At 36.5% G+C, this 17,344-nt stretch overlaps 2 protein-coding genes across 3 annotated transcripts in view; both read left to right on the top strand.

Moving 5' to 3' along the window:
• Positions 1-6,033, top strand: part of lmtk3 (lemur tail kinase 3) — a 32,825-nt gene extending 26,792 nt beyond the window's left edge. For both annotated transcript variants that reach the window (XM_042490584.2, XM_042490583.2), the window contains exons 14-16: positions 628-959; positions 1,049-1,133; positions 4,572-6,033. In XM_042490584.2, coding sequence (XP_042346518.2) covers positions 628-959; positions 1,049-1,133; positions 4,572-4,705 — 551 coding nt within the window. In that variant the 3' untranslated portion in view covers positions 4,706-6,033. The remainder of the gene's footprint in view (positions 1-627; positions 960-1,048; positions 1,134-4,571) is intronic.
• A 1,129-nt stretch (positions 6,034-7,162) lies between these two features.
• On the top strand, positions 7,163-17,020 carry prpf31 (PRP31 pre-mRNA processing factor 31 homolog (yeast)). The gene is made up of 14 exons (XM_088084450.1): positions 7,163-7,523; positions 9,319-9,534; positions 9,614-9,674; positions 9,795-9,878; positions 9,987-10,084; positions 10,733-10,839; positions 10,945-11,114; positions 13,036-13,193; positions 13,294-13,383; positions 13,710-13,837; positions 14,113-14,185; positions 16,310-16,438; positions 16,544-16,642; positions 16,734-17,020. Exons 2-14 carry the CDS (start codon positions 9,319-9,321, stop codon positions 16,845-16,847), a joined length of 1,527 nt encoding a protein of 508 aa, XP_087940576.1. The 5' UTR covers positions 7,163-7,523; the 3' UTR covers positions 16,848-17,020.
• The last annotated feature ends 324 nt before the right edge of the window (positions 17,021-17,344 follow it).

The raw sequence follows: 17,344 nt of genomic DNA on the forward strand, positions 1-17,344 counted from the left end.
ACATTGCTCTTGAGTTTTTCAAATGCATTTTTTACTGCTTTGTGCACCACAAGCTGAGTGCCATCTAGTTCCATTATATTGTAGCAAGTACAGACATTTCTATGGCTGATATCTTCAACACTTCAACTCACAACAAAATAATCTAGATTAATAAATAGCACTACAGGCAAGATGAAAAATATGTATTTTTGATTTTGGGGTTGACTGTCATTTTAAGCTAAAGTGAGGCCTAAACCCAAACATGGATGACAGCATTGTAGGAAACAGTAGCTGAAGGCAAGAATGATGCAGCAAGAGTTTTAATGATATACAGTCGAGAGAGAAAGGGAGAAGATGAAAGAGATGGGAGCTTTTTTAACACTATTTTCACTGGGTTTATTTTTTTTTTAATTAAGAAAAAAAGGAAGAGACGACAAACAAAGGAAACAAAAAAAAGTAAATATCATCAATCCAAACATAAAATAGCGAATAAAGAGAGAGAAAAAATTAGAGGACATCAATAACACCTAAGTCGACTGGTCTGCCCGTAGAGGGTCAAACTTTCCTCCAAATTTTGAAAGACTTTAAAGACACATTTGTCAGATGTCTCTCATGTCCAATATCTCTTCCCTGCTCTCATTTTCACAGCAAAACTGGCTCGTCTGTCTCTCGCCCTCCCTCCTCTGGCTCTGACGCTTCCCCTCACCCCCACCGGTAAAGGATTTGGGGACGGTGCGATTGGAAATCGGATTGGAAGACGGAGAGGTCTGTCCTCAGGAAGCGACCCTGACGATGAGGAGGAGGACGAGCAGGAGGACGAAAGCTCCCGGAGGGTGATCGTCGTCACCGAGACAGACGTGGACAAACGTGTCGGGCTGAGGAGTCTGCTAAAGTCCCCCAAGGAGCTGATGGACAGAGAGAGGGACAGAGGGAGGAATGTGTCCTTTTTTGATGATGTCACAATCTATCTTTTCGATCAGGTATTTCGCGCACTTTCAATAACCGATTTACAGGAGACTGTTTTTGAAAAAATAAGAGGAGGCCTGACTATTTTGTTTCATTACAACAGGAAACGCCAACCAATGAGTTGAGCAGTTCAGCGCCTACAAGTCCGGCCCCAGTGTCCATCAAAAGCACCAAGTTGGATTTGCGTGGTAAGATCATAAATATTTTAAACATCCAACAGAGTTTCTGTGGATCCTCATCAAGTCTTAAAAGGCATTACATTAATTAATCTAAAAATATGGCCTTAATCTGTATTAAAATGTCTTAAATCAACCTTTTAAAAGTCTTAATATTGCTAACACATGGGAAGAAAGAATCGTTTTTTTCTGATGTTGAATTCTAAAACCTCAAAATAATTACAAACATCTATTTTTAATTTTATTTTACCAAAAAACCCTTGCATTTATGTCCGTCAGGACAGGATAGATATTTTGTTTCTGGCATGGATACTCAGAGCAGAGGATCCTGTTCGTAAGCTGTCACTAAACTCTGGTGCTTATACAAAGAAAACTGGCTATTTGATCAAGATTTTGTGGCCTGACGGAAACTGCTATAGGGTGATGCAAAGAGGCTTGGTAATTTGTATGTAAAAACTTTTCAAATGGTAAATCAATGAGTGAAAAACACAAAATTGCCAACAAATTCCCAGTTCTGTTCTGCCCTTGCATGCGCCATGAAAGAAAACAGTCGTATTGTTACAAAAACATTTAGGCAAAATTGTCCCTAACCCTAAATAATTGATGTTTGGTCATATGTTTCCCCTTTAAATCTTAGTTATTAATTCCAAGTGACATAAAAAGTCCTACACATTCTTAAATCTAATTTGCCTTAAATGTCCCATATTGTAAAAAGTCAGATTTCTATGTCTTTCTAAATTATAAAGCAGGTATAGTTACTATATAAATACTGTGAAAGTATCAAAATGCTCAGTCTACAGAGAAATGCACACAGTCTGCATTCAGACACTGTGCCTTTAAACGAGCCATCAGGACTTTTGTAAAGTTGTGATGTCACAAACTTACTCTATAAAGGTAGAAACTGTAGCCACAGTGCTGTTACAGTCATTTCCACTGCTGTGATGGTTCAGAGACACAGAGAGTTCAGATCTGCAAAATTGGAAACACTAACCAATCACAGCAGATTGGGCTTTTTTAAGCGGAGTAATTAACAGACAGGCGCCAGAATGAAGTGTTTCAGGCAGAAGGTGAATCCAAGTTTTCTAGCACAGACAGTATGAGGAAAATAATGTGCTTTTTGAGCATTTAAGCATGTAAACAGAAAACCAGAATACAAGTATGAGCTTGATAATGTGCTTAATATGTAGCCTTAAAGCTCTGGAAGCTGTTTCTAATCATCTCACCGTCTCTTTAGTTTTGGAAGTATTGCCATTAAATTTTGTGCAAACATTCATGGGCCCCAGAGGACGAATCTGACTTTCCTGTTGCATCACAGGTTAACATTCGTAACTTTGAGTGAAATGTCTCCTCCTCTGCCATTATGGTACACACATTTGTTGATAGATAATCTCAGGATGAATTGTAAAAACTTGACCAAAGACCTGCAAAACACGCAACATCGTCTTCTGCTGCGTGTTGTGTTTTGAGGTAATTGATTCATGTTTGAGTGCCCACGTTACTATTTAGCTCAAAGCACTGCAGCATCACAGAGTTGCCAGGATGCTGCAGACTCTTCTTATCAGACTACAGACATAATGCGCATAAGTCCAAAATACGCTTCTTTCTTCACATGTATTATCACCTCACCTTGAGCCGGAGAGTGACGTAATAAAATCTGACAGCTACTAACTCATCCCCACCCACCCAAATGGAAAACCCTCACTTCAACCATCTCGCCTCCGAATATGCAGCCAGAATTAATCTTCTATAATTATCCCCCTCGACACTGTGACATGTGGAACTGAGCGGCGACATAAATCCTGCGCTCAACAATGCAGGCCTAAGCTGTGTCTCCCAACACATTTTCATTTGCTCTCTTGACTTTCTCTCTCCATCTTGTACACTGATTACCTCATTTCACAGAATAATGAAAGTTTGGGCTCAGAGTTTCCTTCGGGCTGTGCGCATACATACAAAAATGCAGAAACTCCAAAATTAGATGCTTTCATGATCTTTCGTAGCCTTTAGAGTTGAAACTTCAAAGCGTTGAATGAAGAGGCTGGGTTCGCTTTGAGCTATTTTCAACTAAAAACTGTCCAGAATTGCTTCAGTGTGATTGTATTAATAGATATAAATTAGTAGTTTATTTTCTGACTTGTGTTTGGTTTGTTTTGGAACTTTTATACCTCTCTGGCCAGACAATGAACACAAAAAGGGATGAGGAAACACACTATACATTATATTAAACTTGGCACAAGTGTTGGGGAGTAACTATTTAAGTTACAAATAAATGTAATTTAAATCAGTTACAGTTACTGGGTGAAAATGTGTCATATGATGTTGGTGGTTACAGAGAGTTTACATCTGAAAGTATGGATTTTGGTAAAAAGTTACATGTTGGATATAAGTGTCATTCTGCTGCTTTGCATCTTTTTGTCATGCAGTAATGCTTCTCTTGGCATGGTCTATTTCCAGACATTTTCAGCTTTATTGTGCAATTAAAACATTCATTAGATAAGTAATCAAATTTAGTAAGTTACATTACTTAAATACAGTAATTGTATCCACCTGTCTATCTTTCTATGCGTCTGTCCATCTGTCCGAGTATTTGAAAGAAAGTGGATGGAAGGTGCAAAATATTATCTAAGGAGTGTGCAAAAGTTTAGGTAATGAAGTATGAAGAATATATGCAATGTACAGAGATAATACTCTAGAACATGTGCATTAATATAATGCACTGAGTCAGATGTGAAGGCTTTGCTTAATGAAATATGTATAAGTAAGTAGGTCGACGCTTTAGGTTGCCATATTGCTGGAGGAATTTCATGTCAGGATGCAAACAACAAAGGACAGAAATCTCAACTCATTACTAATGATAAAGTCTATTTTAAGATAGTTTAAATCTTTATTTTTGTATTTGTTTATTTATTTATTTATGCAAAAGGGACCATGCACAGTTTAAAACATAAAATATTAGCATCTGATGCACCGTATCACATTATAGGTCAGTGCTAATTCACATCTGCAGTCCTTCGGCAGGTCAGAACAAAGACACAGCACAATAGCATAATTATATTAAGTTGTACATAAAAAGAGAAAAAGACAAAAAAATAGATAAAAACCTAAACAAGACAAACAATACACACAATAGCACATGATATAAAGCAATACAAAGATGACAAAAGCGACATAAAACTACACAAAAAAGCACATCGCACATTAAACACACTGTAAAAGCTACACACTATAGTGCATCACAGGTGCATACTTGTCAAATTAAAAACAAGTCATTAAGTCCAGATTTCAAGGTCAGTGAGTGCAGAGCTGAGCAGCTTTTAACTGTCTTTACAAGTTGGATTTGAAAGTACTGACAGACAAAATAGAGGTAAAATGAATCGGTTTGGCATGTGCACCTAAGGGACGTGCGACTGGTGCACAGATGGTGCTTGACTCTGTGTTTCTTTCCCTCAGGGTCAAACATCAAGAGCAAAGAATCAAAAAGAAAAGAGGATTTATCAATCAAACCAAGGTCGCCTGTGGGGGCCAACCCGGTGACATCATCGCGCTTCACTGTCAGCCCTGCCAATGACCCCCACTTGGTGTGATGTCACATGTCACCGTGGGAACCTTTAGAGCTGAACCCTCTCGGACTGGCCTGTGAATTAACCCCAACAACCAGCCATTCACCCAGAGGCTATTTTTTTATTGAAGAGGCAACTGAAAGAATGAGACTCCCGTTCGGAAAGCTGGACACATTCCAGGTTTTACCAGCGACAGGATTTTGTATGACAGGGGTTGTTGTGCTCCTGTCTGCCACTATTTACAGAGTTTATTCATAGCCTTCAGCTACAAAAAGGAAGAGGCAGCGTGTGCGCGGAGCAGAGGAGCCTGGAGCTTTGTAAAATCGGAAACAGATTCGACAGCTATGCAGTGGGAGTCTTGCTGTGTACCAGCTTACCTTCTCTTTTTCTTCTTCATTCTGTTGTATTATTCCCCAGATGTGCGGGGAATGCACTTTCTTTAGTCATTCATCCGTCTATGTAAACGCTTGGATCCAGCCCTCTCTTTATTGAAGAAGTTTTTCATCGCAGTCAGTCAGTTGTTCTTGTAGGCAGCAGTTTGGAACAGAAATCGCTCGACTCCTGTATTTGACAATACTCATTTGCATTTGTACAAATATCATAATACAAGTGAAAACAATATCATTTTAGAGCTGTTTACTTTTAGATGTATTCTTAGACTGCACGAAAAACGAAACAAGCTATGCTTCTTTATATTTTGAGTTCTAAAAAGATTTCTCTTATGTTACTAATTTATATATATTTATTGTTTTATTTATTTGTGTAAATCCAATTTCCATGCAATATTTTATTTATTTAATTTTTATTTACTTATTTATTATTGAGTTTATTTATTTGCTTTTCGGCAATTAATATATATTAACTTAGCTATAATTTGTTTGGGACAGAATGCATCTAGGTTATACCTTCTCTAAGATCTTCATAACAAATAAATCAAAAATATTTTCCCAAACGTCTTAATTGCTAAAAAAAAAAAAAAAAGTATTTTGTATAATTTTACTTGTTAATATATGCCAATCTGTATGGAACAATGTCCTGTAACGTGTCATTATTTTCCAATGTCTATGAATTTTTAGCCGTCTTGTCATTCTTTTACTTTGTTTAATGACCGTTAACGTAGCTTAGCATGAAAAATCAAAGCCTCTCATCAGTAAATAACTCCATTTGTTTGTGTATCTGTTAATTTACCCCATTTTCTACTAATAACAGTCCATCCTGCAGTCGAGGTCCAACTAGTCCATTTGTTTAGTCTGTTTAAATGTTGGTTTAAAACCTGTATTGTTTAAAGAATGGTTTTCAAGGGATAATGTATAAACAAGGGGAAATAAAAACTACAAAATGTGAACCTCTTATTGAACTGTTTCATGACAATAAATGGTATTGTTTTGTAATCATACAGCGCTCTATTTATAACCAAGAAGTCCCATATATCTCCTGTATACTGTATAATTCTGGCATGACGTTTCAACATTTATAATCAATAGCATTTATCCTAGTCAAAATTGCAATATTACCATTTAGAATGTTATTTATAGATATCAGTGATTCATTCTTAGTTATAAAAATTGTTCCAATATATCTAAAACATTATTTCTACTAGTCAAAATTCAATTCAAGATGTCTTCAAATCCCTAAAAAGTATGAGTGGCCGTTCTAACATTTAATACAGAGACTGGATATGTATTGCTGATTTCCATAATTAAGTTCCTCCTAGTCAAAATGAAAATTTCAGAGAGGCACAGTGATATTCTTCTGAGAAATGGCATCACTTTGCCATTCATGTGTATTGGGCTTTTAATTTCATATATTTGCGTCATTTTAAATATCCAGAATGGATATTCAGAATGAATATTCTGGATATCTAAAATTAAATTTGCACTAGGAATAACTAAAATTTTAGATGTCTACAATCCAGTTGTACTGGTCAGAATTTTAACTATAGATATCCATAATTAATACTAATACTACTAATTACTACTAATATTCAAAATACATTTTGAGTAGTAAAAGTGTCATTATGGATAACCACAATTAGCATTATGTCCAGTAAAAATGCAATTCTATAAATCTACAATTACAATTATGACTTTGACAATGCAATTGTAGATATCCTTAAATATATCTGTTGACATGTAGATATGATGCCATTTTTACATTAAAAGAGCTCATTGACTGTTCACATTTTTTTGGGTAATATAATATAAAATATTATATTTTATAATATAATGTAATATAATATAATACAACATCATATTGAGTAGGGAAATGCTGTTATGTTATGTCCTCTTCTTAATTATATTCTCAGTAGTCAGAATAGCAATCATATATATCTGCACTCTCACCAGAAGAAACTGTGTTTCAAGATATCCAAAACTTTATTTCTCCTTGTCAAATTCAAATAGTATATACGTCACGTTTACGTCACATTAGTTGGGTGCGCATGCGCATCGTGGGGGCGGGACTTCCTACAATACATCCATGGGTCAGAGGGGGAAAAGACGAAGAAATAAGTGGAGGCAAATAGAAATTGGAGGGAAACTGTTGAAAAACATGGAATAAAAACATCTTTTTTGTGCCGTTGGAAGTTAGATTAGGAATTCAAATAAGATAACCTTCGCACAAAAAGCGTCCACTCGTCCTTGTTTGTGCAGCTTTTTGACTTCATTTCCCATAATGCAGCTCAAAGGCTACGTATTCAGTGTGCGACAAACATTTTAAGTGTGCTCCACAAACTGCCGAGGAAAACATCGAGTCGTTTTGCTTAAAAATACAGAAGAATTTGAAGCCCTTTTGCGGCATATTTATTTTCCTTCTCCAGGCCACCAGAGTTTGAAGATTAGAGGTAATTGTTTTACTTTTAAAGCGTTTTTAACACAACCGGCTGCGTCAAGCAAACGTTTGCTAAAGCTAGCTAGCTAGCACCGAGGCTACATGAACTAAACAACCACCGGCTTTGAATTTGATTGTACAAACATCTTTATCAAACACATAACTACATACTCTGATTTTATCTGTATGTCCTTTGTTACATTTACTAATGTTGTAACAGGGCCTGTGATACCACGAAAGCATTAGCTAGGAAAAACAACCACTATGTAACATAACAGATGATTTGAAATCCCATTTGAAGATGTTTTCTGAGGATATCACAAACCATTATTCACTTTAGCGATTTGTATTTACCTGCTAATTCAGTGATCTGTCGGATATGAAATTGAAACATTGTCAACCATTCTTCATTGTGTTTGAATTTCTAGTTTTGTTTCCCAAATTATATTGACATTATAATGAGAAATACCAGCAGTTCTTTGTCGCTATGAAGCAGGTATTTCACAATATGTTGCCTTGTGAACCTTTAAAATGAAGCTATGGGTACCTGTGAGGTAATTGCGACGGAGGATTAGGACCAGGTTGAAGAAAAATAGTTAGATTTCGAGAATTCAGTCATAGTATTACGAGAAAAAAGTAGCAATTTCGAGAATAAACTAGTAATATTGCGAGAATAAACTCGTTAATTTACGAGAAAGGGGATATTATATTTCGGAAATAAGATTGCCAGCAAATTATACAACAGGCGAGAGCACAGGCAACCACCTTGGCAGATAAAAGTGACATGTTGTGCCACACACAGTCAACCAGACAACAAATTTTCGTTTTGAAAAGAGAAAAACAAAACCGGGAAACGAGCTAAACTGCCATTTAGACCCGTGGTTGCTAAGGTGGCTGCCTGTGCTGCGCTTGTTTTAAAGTGTGCTGGTGATTTGTTTATCTCTGTAATATAATATCCCCTTTTTCATAAATTTACAACATTCTCTCGTAAAATTACGTTTTATTCTAGTAATATTACTAGTTTATTCTTTTAGTATTATAACTTCCTTTTCTCATAATATTTCGACTTTATTCTCAAAGTCACAAAAAAAAGTTGTTAGCAGTCAAGAAAGTTATTTCAACAAGGTCACTTCTCAGATTGACTAATTTAAGGAATTTTGGAGGCTTGAATGAGTAGAAGTATCCAGTATTTTGCCAGAAAAAAAATCATTAGAGATTTGAGAAATATATATAATATATAAATAGCATGTTTTATGACAAAAATGTTTTCTCTTAAGTCCTAAATATAGTCTTTAATAAAAAATTTTTTTTAAAAAAAACATCTATGGTTGGAAATTAGCACCAGCCACCAGCTCAAATGCTGGTAAAACAAGCAAGTGGCTGCTAGATTTGCTTCACTCACCAGCCAAAAAAAATAAATAAATAAAAACCCTAACCTAATAACAGTGGTAACCTATTAAGTGGCTGGTAGATTTAGGAATTTAGAAATTAATTTCCAACCCTTCCTCTGGGGATCTTTTGATTCCTCATATTTATTTAAACATCTTCTTTTCGTCCTCTGGTGTTGAAGTCATCTTACAACAAATCAGTGTAAAGGTTAGGACCATGACTTTTTTATTGCGATCAGCTTTGACAGTAAGGATAGAAAATTAAGTTACTAAAAACTAGAACATATTAGAAAGATTAACTTTGTGGAACTACCAGTAACACTCAAACCTCTTCTCGGATTCATTTTGTAAACTGATCTGAGTAACCTCAGTTTATCCAGTTGCCTCTAATGTCCTCAAACTTTCTGCTCCTGATTGCAGATGTCTCTGGCGGACGAGCTGCTGGCAGATTTGGAGGAGGCCGGAGATGAGGGGGAGGACGGGTTGTATCCAGAGGGAGAGGAGGGGGAGAGTGATGGAGAGGTGACGCAGGGACGGACAGAGGCAGGGCTGGAAGACATCCCAGAGGAGATGGAGGTGGACTACAGTAAAGCAGAGAGTGTAGCGTCCATCGCCAAGCTCCGTAATAGCAAACAGGTGAGTTTTATCATTCAGTTTTTGTTTTATACGGGTGTCTATTCAGGGTTTTCTCTGCATAATTTTAATTTGTCTCCAGTTTTCAGAGATTATGGACAAAATTTCCGTGTACAGTGGAAAGCAGCGCAAGAACTCAGAGGGTGAGTGCAACCCATGAGCACGTTTTTCATTCTGTGTGTTAAAGGAGTTTCAAACAACATTTAATTATAGTTGAATATCAACAAAGAACCTGAATAAAGTTGGTTTGTGTTTCCTTTTAGTCTCCGGTCCAGTCGAGGCTGACCCAGAATACAGACTGATCGTCGCAGCCAATAACCTCACAGTGGAGATCGACAACGAGCTCAGTGAGTTAAATTTCCTCCTTAGTTTAAAAAAAACAACAACAAAATACTAACGGTTTAATGCTGTTCTGCTCTGTGTTACAAACTTTTCTTGTGTTTTTCTGCCTTTAGATATCATTCATAAATTTACTCGGGACAAATACTCCAAGAGGTTCCCTGAGCTCGAGTCTCTGGTGCCAGATTCTCTAGATTACATCCGCACAGTCAAGGTGAGATGAGTTGAAATGATTATTCTCCAAAAATAAAATAAAATAAAGAAATGAAAAGATTAAAAAAAAAAAAAAAAGTTTCATGTAAGACCTGGAGGGTTTGTGTTGAGAAATTACACTGATTGAAAGGGTTAATGCTATAATTAATTGTTATTTTAAGATATAAAAGCTTACAATTCTTAGATCCTCAGAAATGAATGTTTATACTTAAGGAAAATTAATATAATACAACCCCTGCTGCTTTTTTTCTACAAAATTAAACAAATGAATGAACATCCTCCAAGACTAGTGATTCCATAATTTTTGCCAGAGGTTGTAAAATAGTTTAGAAAACAAAAGTTATTTTCTCACATTGTATAAATGTGTGTATGTGTGTGTGTATGTATTTATTTATTTATTTATTTTTCAAGTATTTTATATTATAACTTTATTCCATCCTATATTTGTGACACTTTACTTTTGCAATATTTGTTTTACTTTTTTAAATTTAATTTTCTCATATTACATTTATGTTATGCACCAACAATCAGATTCCTTATTTGGACTTAGATATGTATGTATATGCATGTGTATGTACCTGTCGATTCACTGGATTCTGGTTCTGGTCTGGTTTGAGTATCATATTCGGCATTTGTATTTCCTGCTCAGGAGTTGGGAAATAACTTGGAGAAATGCAAGAACAATGAAACTCTGCAGCAAATCCTCACCAACGCCACTATTATGGTTGTGAGCGTCACAGCCTCGACCACACAGGGGTGAGTGAACAGACGTCTGTGGTTACCGTCATCGCTCCCATCCACAGGACGTTTAAGGGTTAATGCCCATCAATGCATCAACTTTGTGTATTTTCATGGTTTTAGGTCACTGCTGAGTGAGGATGAACTGAAGCAGCTGGAGGAGGCATGTGACATGGCTCTGGAGCTGAACCAGTCTAAACACAGGATCTACGAATATGTCGAGTCCAGGATGTCGTTCATCGCCCCAAATCTGTCCATCATTGTTGGAGCATCAACAGCTGCCAAGATCATGGGTGAGAAATGCGACAAAACCATTTTGTATTTAAAAAAATGTAGATTAGGGACGTTCCCAACGGCTAATGTCCCTGTTGGTTATATGGATGTTTGAGCTTAGACTGGTCTAAAAGTCATAAGATCTCAGAATTGAGTACAATTAAACCCTTTGAAACCAGAGCCTGATTTCTTTCAAAAAATGCAATGAAGGCAATGAGCAACTTAACAAGAAATTACCCAAAAATTAGCAAGATATTTGTAAAATTTTGCTAGAAAATAACCTTAGACTGGCAATAAAATGAAAGAAAAGTAACAGACCACGAAAAGAAAAAGAAAATGACCTAAAAAGTGTTAAAATGAAATAAAAATATTTTAATATATTAATACATAATTAGAATGGCTTTCTTGGTATTTCTTCCTAATTGTTTGATAATTTTCTCATTTATTTTTTCTTTCATTTTCTTGTCTATTTTTTTGCAATTTGCAGGACTTTCCCACCATGTTGCTGATTGTCTTTTTCTATGCTTTTGAAAGAAATGCCGAACCCATTTCAAAGGTTTAAACACTGCGATGCAAAAGGCATCTGGATGCTGTGCAAGAAAAAATGTCAGTTTTAAAGGGTTAATCTATATGGTTTAACACGGCTTCAAAATATGTTGTATATTATTATTATTATTATTATTACGGGCCATTTGAAAAAAATCATCACATTTTTTAATAACACAATTATATTTTAAATGCGGCTGAAAGATGAGGCACTTAGCAACATTTTTTTTTTTTTACTTTTTATTTATTCAACATAAAGATAACAGATACCACCTACAACCAACACATAGATGTTCGCATAAATTCACATACTATATGTATATATATATATATATATATAAAATCTCCACATACACAAACATACATATACACATACTTTGTCCTTTCATGACCATTTTTTAACATACTTAGTACACAGTTGGTGGCATTACTACTTCCCACTACGTACTCAGTAATTTGGCATTATCCCCCACCTTTCTGTTCACAGAAAAAGGGCATCAAAATATACAGATATGACATATCAGTACTTATTATGAATATAAACCAAGATTAAAAACCACAATAAAACAAAAAGTAAACAAACAACGAAAACAAAGCGGAGGCATTGGAAAAAAAATGAGGTCCCAAAATTTCTGGTGTTGCCTCTATTAACAGGGACCATTGTTCCCTAAACCTTAACATTTTCATCTGTAACTTAGCTGTAATTTTTTCCATAATTAATGCATTTTTCAGTCTATCTCTCCAGTGGTTTGTTGCAGCTTTAGCCAGGAGGCCATTATTGTCTATTTTGCTGTTAAAAGCAGAATCCTTCCACTAGTCAGCAGAGGGACTCTGAAATAACTGAAATTACAGTAATGGGGATAAATGCACCAAGTACAGCAGTGTCTCTTTAGCCCTGAAATTTAATAATCACGTCATTATAATTACTCTAAAACCTCAACTATATTTGATTAAATGATAATTTTGCATTTTTTAAATTTTGCTCAGATATAAAACTTATTTTTCATTGTGCTGGACAACAATTTGGACAACTGGACAACAGTTAGTGGACTGTGAAAGGGACTGTGTTTTTCTCTGATTATGGGTCTCTTACCGAACAGAAAAGCAAAAATAAGAAAACATTTGTGAATCCCAAAAACCAAAGGCTACTAAAAAAACTAGGAACAAATCCTGTATATGATCAAAAACAAAAGGAAATTTGTTTGTATATCGTTTCTTGCATGAGGCCCAATCTTTATTTGGCTAGTCGACCAATCGCACACACACACACACACACACACACACACGCGTGTTGTAGATACACTGATAATACAGTATATTATCATATTGCCCGTGCCATCTATCCCAAATAAAATCTTTTTCTTTGCCTCTCTCTGTTTCTCTTCCTCTCTGCAGGTATCGCTGGCGGCCTCACTAACCTCTCCAAGATGCCCGCCTGTAACCTGATGCTGCTGGGAGCTCAGAGAAGAACGCTGTCTGGCTTCAGCAGCACCTCCCTGCTGCCCCACACCGGCTTCATTTACCACTGCGACGTTGTGCAGTCTCTACCACCTGTCAGTTAATACAACAACATTAATACATCACCGTCGGTGTTGTTCCACTCTGCACAGGGGACCTGGTAGCTTAAACCTGTCTCCCATTTTGTGTCTTCAGGACCTCAGGAGGAAGGCAGCTCGTCTGGTGGCTGCAAAGTGCACTCTGGCTGCCCGAGTGGACAGTTTCCACGAGAGTTCGGACGGCAAGGTGACTGTTCAGATAGAGCACATACACATTAATCCTGAATTTATGATTAGCTGTGTGCGTACTAACGTGTGCTACAAAATAACATTGTACAAATATGCGAAATTCTTTAACATTTTAGTGACCTTGTAACATATATATTTTGTTCCAACATTTTGACGATCAAAAACTACAGCATCAACCGGTGCCATATGTTTGAAATTACACCTCTGACACTGTCGGTATTTGAGAAATTAGTTTTACGAACAGTTTAGCATTTTATGTATTGCACTCAACAGTAATTTCAGTCATTTTTGACTCATCTGTTAACTTTTGTGTCATTTTTGCAGGTTGGCTACGATCTAAAAGAAGAAATAGAGAGGAAGTTTGATAAATGGCAGGAGCCGCCGCCAGTGAAGCAGGTCAAACCGCTGCCAGCCCCGCTGGACGGACAGAGGAAGAAGAGAGGAGGAAGAAGGTACCGATCCTCTCAGCTGCTTTACACCTGCAGAACAGGCCAAAAAGTGGAGTGCAATATGTAGATGCTTGATGGAAAATTGAATATATTAATGCAGCCTTTAATTTCAAGTAAAACATTCTGCAACATCAGAACACGGGGACGCAAACGAAGCTGAGGACAGAGCAGCAAAAAGCTTACATAACTCACATAGCCAAGTTTAGAATACCACCATCTTCTCCAAACGTGTATATATAACATAACCATCTCCACTCTTCTTTTCTCCTCTCCCGAAGGTATCGAAAGATGAAGGAGCGCCTCGGACTGACTGAGATCAGGAAACATGCCAACAGGATGACCTTTGCAGAGGTCAGTAAATATTGTCTCTCATGCCTCCTATATCTCATCTATTGTGTAACTAACCTCACAGCAACTTTTACGTGTATTTAATGCCGTGCTGTTCACTTTAAGGCAACAATATTCTTATTATTAATACTATTTTGAAACTGTGCCCCGTAATGGTTATTTGGCTATCAGATCTCATAATCAAGGAATGTGGTTTACTTAAAGACAAAAGTAAGTTGTGTACAAAGGCAGTGAGAAAATAGACAATGAATACACAGACACGTATACTGATGATCACACTGAATCATCTTTTTTCCAGAGCATCTAAATATAAACACGCAGATACAAACACTTGGACTAGGATGAAGGCTGTTAGCAGCTCCACTAGTTTCTTATTTCATCAGTTTACAACTGCAAATCCAACACTGCAGCATCCCGAGAGACATAGTTTGCTCTAATATTTCAGCCACAAAGCAGAATTCTAATTTAAACTACGCTGTTTACGGCAAACCCGCTGCAGTTGTAATTATTTTAATTCTTCATCTTCACCAAACCCCTTCCTGTACCTCTTGAATATGCACCCTGTTTTTTTTTGTTCTGTTTATTTTTTAGTAGAAAGGTGAAAACTGTAGTTGTTGGTATGATTTAGGGCTGCAACAAAAAATCGATAAATTGATTATAATCGATTATTAAATGTGTTGGCAACAACTAAAATTATCGATTTGTTGTGTTGTGCAATTATTACTCACCGTTTCTCGCGCAGCACGTCAGGAGCGTCTCCGCTGCAGGTCAGCTGCAGCACATGTAGAGAAACGGTGGCTTGGCAATTTTTTAAGTAAAGATGGTGTTTTGATGATTATATTGACTCTATACCACTTTTTACTAAAAGTCTCTCTCTGTCACAGAGATGAGGAAATACAAAGACGTCTGTTTTACTCCAACTTCCCTACTTCCTTTTCAAAACAAAAGCCCTCTGACGGCGTCTCTCTGGACAGAATCCCATCAGTTGCTGATACAAGGCATTTTATTTTGAAACATTTACAGGGCCGTGTTGTCAGCTGTGCAGAGCTTGTATAACTTCATAAATGCATATTATAATATCTGCGGCCGTGACGCAGCAGCGACGTTGCAACAACGCTGCATGTGTGAACACCTCAAGCATGACACACGCTGCAGTTCGGCAAATCAAAGTGAACATTCGTCGTTTTTTGACGAAGTAAAGAAACATAACGGTATGTCAGCATTTAGTTTTTGAATTGTTTCATATTTGATGTTGTAGTTATTTATTATCTAATAGTATTTTCACAGCTCAGGGATGTTCAAGCAACCCGCTGTTTATGCACTGCACTGTTTGCACTGTTGTAAATGATGTGATGGGAGAAAAAATGCTTATTTTATCATTATTTCTATTTTTTTAGTCCTGATTGTTAATTGTTAGTTGTAGCCCTAGTATGATTTACTTCCAGCACAAGGTTAATTATTTTCTAGTGTGCATAAATCTCAGATAGAAAGCTCCTGTAGCAATAATAAGTTCAAAACAACATTTAAACTAGTTTCATGTCGCTGTTCACTTGCAACCTAAAAGTCATAATATCAGGTCAAAGTAACGAGTTAATTCTTTCTTTGGGTAAAGAGATGTCTTTAACACAGTGGTGAGACCTCAGACTTCTTCAGTTTTGTTGCTATTTTGGAAGACATACTGTAACTTATTTGATGCTCTTTGGACGTCCTGATGGGCTATAACGTCATTTTTTCAGACATGCTACATGATTACTTATATTAGTGAGTTTTTTTTACTTCTTATACCATGACTTTTTTAACATACAAAACTGACTCCTTCGACATAAGATGCTATAACTTTATTTTGACATATTCTACTTTTACTTTTTTTTTTTTTACTCACGTGCTATACTATGACCTTTTCACAACAAACTATGCTATGACACTTTAGACGTAGTTTAATTTCTTTTTACACATGATACACTATTGACTTACTATACTATGACTTTGTAGTTTTATTCAACCTGCTATACAGTGTCTTTTATTAACAACATACTTTTTAGTTCTTTATTATTTTTGCAGTTTACTGTGACTTTTTTGAGCATAATATACCAGTGGTTCTCAAGTTTTCCATGACTCAATTTGCAGATTGAAGATGATGCATATCAGGAGGATCTTGGCTTCAGTCTGGGTCAACTGGGAAAGAGCGGCAGCGGACGTGTCAGGCAGGCTCAAGTCAACGAAGCCACCAAGGCCAGAATCTCCAAATCCCTTCAGGTAAACTCATTCATTGCTAATTTTCTCTTCTCCACTATTGACTCATTTAATTAATTTTTTTCAGTATGTTAATTCTCTGTATTTTTTTGTTTTTATGCACAACAGAGGACGTTACAGAAGCAGAGCATGACATACGGAGGAAAGTCCACAGTCAGAGACCGCTCCTCAGGAACCAGCTCAAGTGTAGCGTTCACACCTCTTCAGGTAAAAACAGTTAAACATCGTGTTACTAAGCATGGTCTTAACACTGTGCATGTGTGTTTAAATTTACAAACTGCTCTGCTCCTGTCTGCAGGGTCTGGAGATCGTGAACCCACAAGCTGCGGAGAAAAAGGTGGCCGAAGCCAACCAGAAATACTTCTCTAACATGGCGGAGTTCCTCAAAGTCAAGAAGGAAGCTAAGATGTGAACACACACACACACACACACACAACACAAAATCATACCCCACATGGACAGTTGTGCTCAATTCTGTAAAGTGATAGAACTGTTTTCTCATTTGTTTGACATTGTGTTTCATCCTGTATTTTGTTTTAAATTTTTGATTTTCCACTTTAATAAAACATTTAACGACATCACAAAGTGTCCTGTCGTCCTTTAGAGTGGGGAAAAAATTTAACCATTTAACTGGCATTCATATTAGTTAAATGCTGCATTAAATGCCTACACCAAATCTTTTCTTATTAGCTCGATGTAGGACTTGGCACTTTGCCACCGCACTCCCCAAATCTACTCTCAAATATAGATTTACCAGAACAGATCAGAGCCCATCTAAAATTAGTGGAAAATAAATAAATCCATGGTAAATTTAGGAATGACAGGACTTTACACCACAGATTGGCTTGTAATTTATTAAAAGTATGTACTACAAAGTATGTACATAATACGTACTTTTGTACAATCCTG

Source organism: Plectropomus leopardus, chromosome 11 (genome assembly GCF_026936395.1).
Source record: "Plectropomus leopardus strain MGB_pleo_1.0 chromosome 11, ASM2693639v1, whole genome shotgun sequence".
NCBI classification, from domain to species: Eukaryota; Metazoa; Chordata; class Actinopteri; order Perciformes; family Serranidae; genus Plectropomus; species Plectropomus leopardus.